An 8,612-nucleotide genomic window follows, 5' to 3' on the forward strand; every position below is an offset into this window, starting at 1 on the left:
TCAGCTGTTGATCGAAGATTGGCTTTTGGTTTGCTAATTTGCTTTGTCAAATCGAAAGATGGAAGCGGCTGTAGCCCGTAAACAGGATTTGCCCCCTCCGGGGGGCTACAAACCTATCCCTTTCAAAAGGGTCCCCGCAAGAACATTATTTAGCGGTAAGAAAAATATTTGTTGAACTCAATTTTACTTGTAAACAAGACTTATACCAGATTATGTAACTTACGTTTATAGGTTAGGATGCTTTGTTTTTGATGCGTTTTTATTAATATGAAACAGCTATTAAAGCTAAAAGTAATCTTAGGGCAACAAAAAATATGTAGAAATTTTGATGTAAAACCTATTTAATTGATGGTTCGTTTTGTTATTAATATGCAGAAAATTAAGAACATTGGCCCTGTATTCAATGTTGTTCATGAATGTAATGTCATCCGTTGGTTTAGTTTTCATTTTTAGGGTAGAATTTTATCGTATACCTTAGCAGGCAAGAGTCTTGTAGTTAAAGACAGGTCACATTATGCTTTTTTCAAAGGTGATTGTTATATATCCTCTATCTACTTCCACACTGAAATCATTTTCAGCTTCCTTAGTAATTTTTTTTTTATGTAATTTTCAGGGTATACTATGTTCGCTGGCTACTTTGGCATAACAGCTTTTGCAATGTACCTCTATAGCTTGAACTACAAGCAAATCGTCAAGGATGAAATTGAGATGCGTTCTGCCAAGATGGCAATATTCCCGATGCTGCTTGCTGAGAGAGACAGAGCTTACCTGAAGCAGCTCCGCAAGAACCGTGATGCTGAAGCTGAGCTTATGAAGGACGTTCCCGGATGGGAGGTAACACAGTGATTTGCAAATATGAATGAATAAAATTAGTCAATTTATCTTGATCTAAAAGAGTTTATGGTAAAGTAATATGAGCCAATTAGCTCTGGTCTACTATGTATAGTATGGTATTCTGTATCGAGACAAGTTTGAGACCATTCTTAATGTTTTGATTCTTGGCTGCTAGATGTGATGCATACCACCTAACTAGCCAGCTCATAATCACTAAATTGAAAACAGCATTTGCAAATCATTTCTCATGAACTATTGAAAGCTCAGAATTTACTTGAATTTATTTTTCCAGGTCGGCACCTACTACGGTGAGAAGATTTACAAACTTCTCCCCCCTGACAGTTTCGTGGACCCCATCTTCCATGAGTATTACGCTCACTCCAGGTCCTGGGAGTGGTACCAGCGCGCCTACCTCAAGCTGCGCTCTTAAGTGCATAGACAATGTGGTCATAGGCAAGACCTATACAACCTGTTTGTCTGATACATGTCTGCTTGTGACACAAAGTGCAGTACTGTGTTTAGGTGTTTTCTTTTGAATAAAGCTTAGTGAATAATGGTGAGTTTTATTTTGATAGATATCATCATCATTATGTTAGAATATAACTACATTATCTGTTTTATAGTTGATACAAAACAGTGTTAATGAAGGGGCACTACTAGTGCCCCTTTATTGCAAATTCAACAGTTCAACATAAAGGTCTTGAAACAGCAAGCATAACTACCATGGATATTTTTTTTATCTTCACCAATATATATTAGCAGATGTGTGTATGCAACCACAAAACCTCTGAACTGATTGAGATCAAACACCAGGAGTTTCTCTTGCATACAAGTGAAACTGCAGCTGGGAGCCAGTTCTATAGAAAACAGCGGCCAAATGAAAACAACTTTTCAATTTTATAAACAAAAACATTTATTAATTTTACCATCCAGTATACAAAAATGTAAACATAATTTTATAAATAATCACTTCATATCAACATTAATTTATTGAAACAACTTATTATTTCAATAAATCAACTTTGAAAATTAAATAAATGCACCACTTCACTAAAAACATCAACATTTGCAAATAATATGCATTTAAGCTCATCTTTTACCAAGTTCTATATGCATTAATATATTAAGTTTAATTAAGTTGCATTTTACAATAGCAACGTCAGACCAATTTCAGCTTCATGAGACTCAAATTCAAGACAGCCTCTAGAAAATGCAAATACCCTACAATGTACAAATATTTAATCTCAGTATAATATAATTATGTTAGTAGACATAAGACTTTTACCCTATCATAATAGATATTCTTTTAATTAAAGAATAAGCAGTATAAAATGAAACTTAAAAGGGACAGAAATAGGCGCCTATCTTACAGGCTGCTAACATAATAATTGACCATATCCCATAATACTTTCCAAATATCTAACTCATTTGCTAATTAACTAAAACATTTTACTATTTTAGTTAGACCTCCACAATAAATAAGGGTTTTACTGATCCTAAAATGTTTCAAACTCTTGTCTGAAAGCTGGTAGGCGGATGGACGAATTTTGGCTAAATAATATGAAATACCATTTTATTTTAACAAATCAATAGTGTCAGAAAAATGGCTGAAACAGTATTCCTTATGCGAAAATTTTACATGCATGAATATTAATTTATTACATACTATTGAATCGATAATGTCTGATTATTTAATTGTGTGAATATGAGTAATATACGCTTAACATTATGGTATGCAAATCATTTTGTGCAAGTATAATTTTAAGACATCCATTATATACTTAATACTGTGTATACGTATTATTAAGTGGACTTCAAGGGATATAAACCCATACACCAGAGAATTTCGCACCATTTCAAAAAACATTGGTGTAAAAAACCTCCAAACTTACCTACTTGGACTTCTTAATAATAATCTTTGGCTTCAATTTGACAGTTCTTAGTTTATGCATATGACTCATTACGAAGTACATTCCTGGGAATGTTAGGAAGAGGAGGTATACCCTCAAGAAGGTTGGCATATGGAAAGCGAAGTTCCATTCATTTGGCAGAGAGACTGTAAACTTCTGAGTTTCTTCGAAGTATGGTATATTCCGTAGTATGACTATGGCCTCGCATATGATGCCTATTGGGTAGAGAGGTATCCACATTGTGTAGCGCAGCCAGGTCAGGATGTAGAACTCCCTTTTGTAGAGCTGTGATATGTAGTAAGGATACCTGAAATAGAAGTAGGCAAATCATAAGTTCTAACACACTGTGTTGTAGATATTATGTAAATAAAACAGATGCATGTATGACAGACAATGCTAAGTTATATATTAACTGGCTCTTTAGAAGGATGTCAGAACTTACCTGACGACTTCAATCATGCTCCACATGACGAATAGGTAGAACACTACAGGCTTGGTATGCATGCGCGGCTCTGCTTCAATCATAACGAACAACACAAATGCTCGCCCGCTCACTTGCAAAAATGGTACTAGTACTCCACCCTGAAAACATAGATATTTACAGTAAACAGTAACAGCAGTATTTAACTGAAAGGCTGGAAAGTCACAACATTTTATATTTCTAAAAAAAAAAAATAGGTAGCAAGGCTACTGCCATCAACTTGTAAGTTAAAGCATTGCAGCTTGGTAAATATGAATAAGGAAATATAATAACATTGCCTGAACTAGAAACCGATTTTAATGGCCTACATTTCTTGCCTAAATTCCCATCCTCCTCTATGTATTGACACTTGAAATGTAAAATCGAACCCTCAATGTATTTTTTTTTTTCAATTGTCTTATTAGAGGTTCTTATGAGCCCTAAAAAGCTAGTTCCATGGTCTGGGACAAGAAATAGCAAGATTCCTCATAACCACCAATTCCATACTCACCCTAGTATACCCAAACAGCGGATGCATAACTTCAAGATACTGCAGCAGCTGCAGAAACTTCATAGCGGGTCCCACATGCTCATAAGTATCAGCCACAGAGTCATATTCTAACTTAGCGTAGCGCACCGCCATGACCGTTAGCACGTAGGTATAGCCAATGAATTGGAATAAGTTGTATAGCTTCAGGTACACCTTTTTTAGGTCCTCTGAAATTAAGATAAACATTCTGTTCATTCTTAAACAGTGTAATTTTTTGGGAGTCTCCTATGCAGGAATTGTAGAAAAACCTACAAATTACTACTATCGTTTTCTGAAAGTATTGTTTACAAAATTTTCAGTGTCATTGATTTGGTCTCTAATTAAATTATATATAAAAAGCGGGAATTTGAGATACAAGTTGTATTGTTTGTTAGATGAATTTCAGCTTTTGCAGGTTCCTACAATTGTATTTACCCTTTCCAATATTTTAATATTCTTTTGTGTTATAGGTATCTTAATGAATGGCCGGAATTAATCATGACTGCAGTTATGCAAACATTCCATTTACCATTCTATTCAAATTACAGGTGACATTTAGACACTGAATTGTTGCATATATACTTAGGACGTTGGATAGGTCAGTACCTATGTAAATAACGTCAAGACACTACATAACGCCTTCTTCCTGCCCTGTAATTATGCTGATATATAAGTAGACTTAATGAGATTACAAACTAGACTTTGACTAGACCTTAAAAACTACTAAAATGAAAAATAAGCAAATATTTAATATGCTTGATTAATCTAAGGCTGTTTCTAAGCATTGATATTGTTATCTTATTCTCAATTTATGCCACTAATGAGATAATGATATCTAAGTACTTCTAAATATAGGGCACAAGTGTGACCTCTTATAAGAACTACATAATTACAAATACCAGCTTCTTTATAATTATGTTTTAATTACAATGTCTTGATAATATCAAAGGAAGTCAAGGACCAAAGTCATGACAATATTCATATAAAAAATATTTTATTTTCATTTAACCAGATTACAAGCTGCATGCCTTCTTAGTTGGGGTACTCTCTTACATAGTATTCTCTTGGGATATTCTCTTTAGCAATGAGGATACTTTTTATTATTAGTATTTTTTATTAGTAGCCGAAAATCGATCTCAGTGGCGTGCACTTGGAGAGGCCTATGTCCAGCAGTGGACTGCGATACGCTGATGATGATGATGATACTTTTTATTAAAGTTAGGCACAACCATAAGTCTTATAATGCCTTAAAGACTACTTATATACTACTCATGGACCACGAAAGTGTCACTAACGAATTTGCCCTGCCTTTTACTCCCTCTATTAGCAGACTTATTATAATCATCGGCAGGGATATTGAGCCCTGACCTTCACCTGCGCTTCAGAAGCAATTTATTGGTTTATTGCCTAATGTGTACAGTGCGCAAAGCGATCCCCACTCTTCCGCCGAGAGCTCAATATCCGTGCCGATAACTATACAATCTTACCTCTTCTGTAGCCCATTTCTTCTTTATGCAGTTTGTCATACATGCCCGGGTAGTCCTTCATGACGTCACGCTTTTCGTCCTCACTGTCCCCAGCGTCCTCTGACTTCCAGAGGTCAAAATTTATCTGCAGTGGTTGAAAAATAGAAAAAAAAAATAAGTTATATGACTATCTCTTATGTGTGTCTAATAGCAATTGACCAGTTTTGGTAGAAATAATATAGATAGATTAGATTATATTGATTGATGCAGGAACACCTGGAAAGTTGCTAGCTGATATTATATTACATGAATATGATATTATGTAAAACCCCAGTATACATAGAAATGTACAAACATTAAACCAATTTTGCTTACATCTATACTAATATTATAAAGCTGAAGAGTTTGTTTGTTTGTTTGAACATGCTAATCTCAGGAACTACTGGTCCGATTTGAACAATTCGGTGTTAGATAGCCTATTTACCGAGGAAGGCTATAGGCTACTTTTTATCTGGGTTCGTGCAGAGATTCCCACGGGATGCGGATGAAACCGGCAGAAGCTAGTTGATCATAATACAAGAAAAGTCTGAAGACAGAATGTTTTTTTTCTTTATCTGGTGAATAAGCTCTTAGATATTTAGGATAAAAACTAAGGAAGGATATAATCAAAAATTTTTAAATAGGATGCAGAAACAATTCATAAACATTAAATCATAGAGGTATGTCAAGCATATTGAAACAATAAGTGTGTTTAAAACATAACAATAAGCCAATACAATGAAATAACAACTATTTGTTTACTGCTTTGTTGATTTAACTGACACAAATTCTCCAGTCTCAATAGCAAAAAATATGTGTTATAGTTATGGCGACATTCAAAGAATTTAGGCACTCTGGATTATACCAAAATTAATCACAATTACTATGCATTTTATTGTGGTATTTGGTATTTGTGATAAGGTCAACTTAGTAACTAAGCTAATCAGTTATGGTCAGATAAGCCAAATGATTATGTCATTTATGTTGATAGGTAAGTTAGGGTGCTAGGTACATGAACTTACTGTATTATACAAGAAACATTTATGCTGGATGAGACCACTTTGCTTAAATTATAGTGCAAAAGTTGGACAGAATAAATGAAGCAATTTCAACAAATGTGTCTTATAATACTCAGCATTGTCTAAAGGTGGACTAAAAGTATGAAAAAAAATCAGATAAAGGACACATTGAAAAAGGTACCACCAAAATGTCAGTGCCAATCAGTCAGTTTAACATTGAAGGGTTAAATTCAAACACAAAATATTTATTTGCTGGATAAGGCATAATTGCATCCAAGCCTGATTTCAACCTTGGCGCCTGTTCTGATACAAGGAGATCTATTAATGAGGTATCTTTGCGGTATCTTATTAAAATATACAAAAGTTTCGCCTATACTACTTTAACAGTTAGTTATTAAAACCAGGGGTTGGCTTTAGTATCGTTTGGCAGGCGGACGGGGCTAAAAGTGGTTAAATCTGGTAGAGGGTGGGTCTCCGATTATAACGCTACCACTCTTGTTACAAGGTAATGGATATTTTTCGAGAAATTTACAAAAAATGTTTCTAACCTCAAATCAGATAAAACGCGTAATGTCAACGTTATTCGGTGAAACGGAACGTTAAAATGGGCGATCGACAACCGAATGTGTTTTAGTATATCGTCTGTGGTGTACAAATCCGTGAAAAGGAACGCAAAAAATAAATAAATGTCTCTGGTTTTTGCATTAAGTGTCATTTGTGATTAGCTGTCATTCCGTTTCTCTTCGAGTTGCATCAATGTACTATGATGTTATTTCAAATAACATCTTATTTCTCTTAGTATGCACGAGCGAGCGAAGCGAGCTCGCGACTTAGGGCACCCCCGACTCGGATAGGTTAGGTTCGAAGGGGATGGCGGGGTCTGCAAGACCCCGCCATTCCCTTCGTGGTTATTTTTTTTTAAACCACCCAGAAGTAGGAGCCCCGCGTAGCGGGGCTCCGTCAACTTTGCCTTTGTTCGTATTGATTAGAAGTACTTGCACTTAATTTACCGACCGTAGTGGGTGATTATAGTGTTTTGAGGTTAGGTTACAAATATCTATTTTTCTCAAAAATTATGCGTTACCTTGTAACGGGAGTGGTACCAGAGGATAGGGGTGGAGCCCCCACCACCCCCCCCCCCTTTTCCTCCCCCTCCGCCTGCCAAACGATACTAAATTTTTACCAAAACCAGTATTATTTACCTTTAGCCAGGCAGGCTTCTGTGGTTGAGCAGTCAATCTGGGCCACCAAGCAGGCTTGTCCTTCTGTAAGATGATGTCCACTCGGTTCTCAAACACCCGGACTGTGGGAACATGGTTATTTTCAGCCTGAAAGAAGATATTGTAGTGAAGTAACAATAGTATATTATTAAACTAGAATCTACACTAGAATATAGAATTCTTATTAGAATCTACTTTCAAGTAATTATTGAATGGATGAGTATATTTTTAGTCTATGGAGCAGTTGATTCTTAGTTTAAATGGATTGTTGTTCCATATTTGCGTAGGTACTCAATCAAGAAAGTAGCCTGGATAAATGCTATTTTTTTTTGTTTACTTACTGTTTTTATAGATGAATATAAATCCAAACTAAACTCATAAAGACTCTCGCCTCGGGCCCCTACCCCTTCTGCTGAGAATTTAATGTTATTTTCGAGAACATTCACATCAGGTTTTATAACATTTTTTAGTTCAATCTTCAATGAAATTGCACTCTCTGTTTGAGCCCAGTAAACAAACGGGCTCGGGATAATCATTATGTATTGCTCTACACCTGGTTACAATTCACAGTACGGCGCGGCGTAAATAAACATTCACTGTCTCAATAAATAATAAATTGTTAAATTGAAATAAATTCTCTCCATAGACCTACTGACAGCCAACCGGCTTCGAATTTGTGTTGCCAGTTGCCAACAACAATATGGATGGATGTAAAATGGAAGGGATAAATCGAAGAGGGTAGAGACGGCAAAGTAAAGGTACAAATCCACGGCAGACTTGCAGCTGCAGACACCGTCTGCAACCGTGGCGGCCAGTGTTTGTAGGGTGCAGCGACTGCAGCGGATCGCATCTAGCGTCAAGCACAGTGTCGACTTTCTCGAGAGTCGATGAAAAAGTACCTATTGTGCAGCCGCAGCCGGCATCACGTTGCTCTTGGAATAGAGGCGACCATGACCGCAAGCAACACTGCGTTTGACTGCAGCCGCTTGACGCTGCTCTTGGACTTGTACCTTTTATACTAAATTGGCCTACCGTGGTCTCGCATATTTCATATATTTGTTTGAGGACATATTTTGAATCAGATACATATTTTTACACCCATACAGATAGTCATATAAGTTCATACGAGCTGTCT

The 8,612-nt window shown here is 36.0% G+C and overlaps 2 protein-coding genes across 2 annotated transcripts; one reads left to right on the forward strand and one right to left on the reverse strand.

Moving 5' to 3' along the window:
* The first annotated feature begins 37 nt into the window (after positions 1 to 37).
* LOC110384238 (NADH dehydrogenase [ubiquinone] 1 alpha subcomplex subunit 13) lies at positions 38 to 1,388 on the forward strand. The gene is made up of 3 exons (XM_021345436.3): positions 38 to 155; positions 614 to 834; positions 1,127 to 1,388. The coding sequence occupies exons 1-3, from the start codon at positions 59 to 61 to the stop codon at positions 1,262 to 1,264; spliced, it is 456 nt and encodes a 151-aa protein (XP_021201111.2). The 5' UTR covers positions 38 to 58; the 3' UTR covers positions 1,265 to 1,388.
* A 334-nt stretch (positions 1,389 to 1,722) lies between these two features.
* Positions 1,723 to 8,156, reverse strand: LOC110384237 (very-long-chain (3R)-3-hydroxyacyl-CoA dehydratase). Its single transcript, XM_021345435.3, has 6 exons — positions 7,819 to 8,156; positions 7,460 to 7,585; positions 5,221 to 5,344; positions 3,716 to 3,921; positions 3,187 to 3,326; positions 1,723 to 3,051 (listed from the first exon to the last, which is right to left on the reverse strand). The coding sequence occupies exons 1-6, from the start codon at positions 8,011 to 8,013 to the stop codon at positions 2,727 to 2,729; spliced, it is 1,116 nt and encodes a 371-aa protein (XP_021201110.2). The 5' UTR covers positions 8,014 to 8,156; the 3' UTR covers positions 1,723 to 2,726.
* Between the last annotated feature and the right edge of the window lie 456 nt (positions 8,157 to 8,612).

This window comes from Helicoverpa armigera, chromosome 17 (assembly GCF_030705265.1).
Source record: "Helicoverpa armigera isolate CAAS_96S chromosome 17, ASM3070526v1, whole genome shotgun sequence".
Classification (NCBI taxonomy): domain Eukaryota; kingdom Metazoa; phylum Arthropoda; class Insecta; order Lepidoptera; family Noctuidae; genus Helicoverpa; species Helicoverpa armigera.

Bases quoted from the DNA above. Each gene is read 5' to 3' on its own strand.
- LOC110384238 (XM_021345436.3), top strand. From the start codon at position 59: ATGGAAGCGGCTGTAGCCCGTAAACAGGATTTGCCCCCTCCGGGGGGC. The intron at 156-613 runs GTAAGAAAAATA...TGTAATTTTCAG, and splicing joins CGCAAGAACATTATTTAGCG to GGTATACTATGTTCGCTGGC. The intron at 835-1,126 runs GTAACACAGTGA...TTATTTTTCCAG, and splicing joins AGGACGTTCCCGGATGGGAG to GTCGGCACCTACTACGGTGA.
- LOC110384237 (XM_021345435.3), bottom strand. From the start codon at position 8,013: ATGATTATCCCGAGCCCGTTTGTTTACTGGGCTCAAACAGAGAGTGCA. The intron at 7,586-7,818 runs GTAAGTAAACAA...ATCTTCTTTCAG, and splicing joins TATATTCATCTATAAAAACA to GCTGAAAATAACCATGTTCC. The intron at 3,052-3,186 runs GTAAGTTCTGAC...CTTCTATTTCAG, and splicing joins AGCATGATTGAAGTCGTCAG to GTATCCTTACTACATATCAC.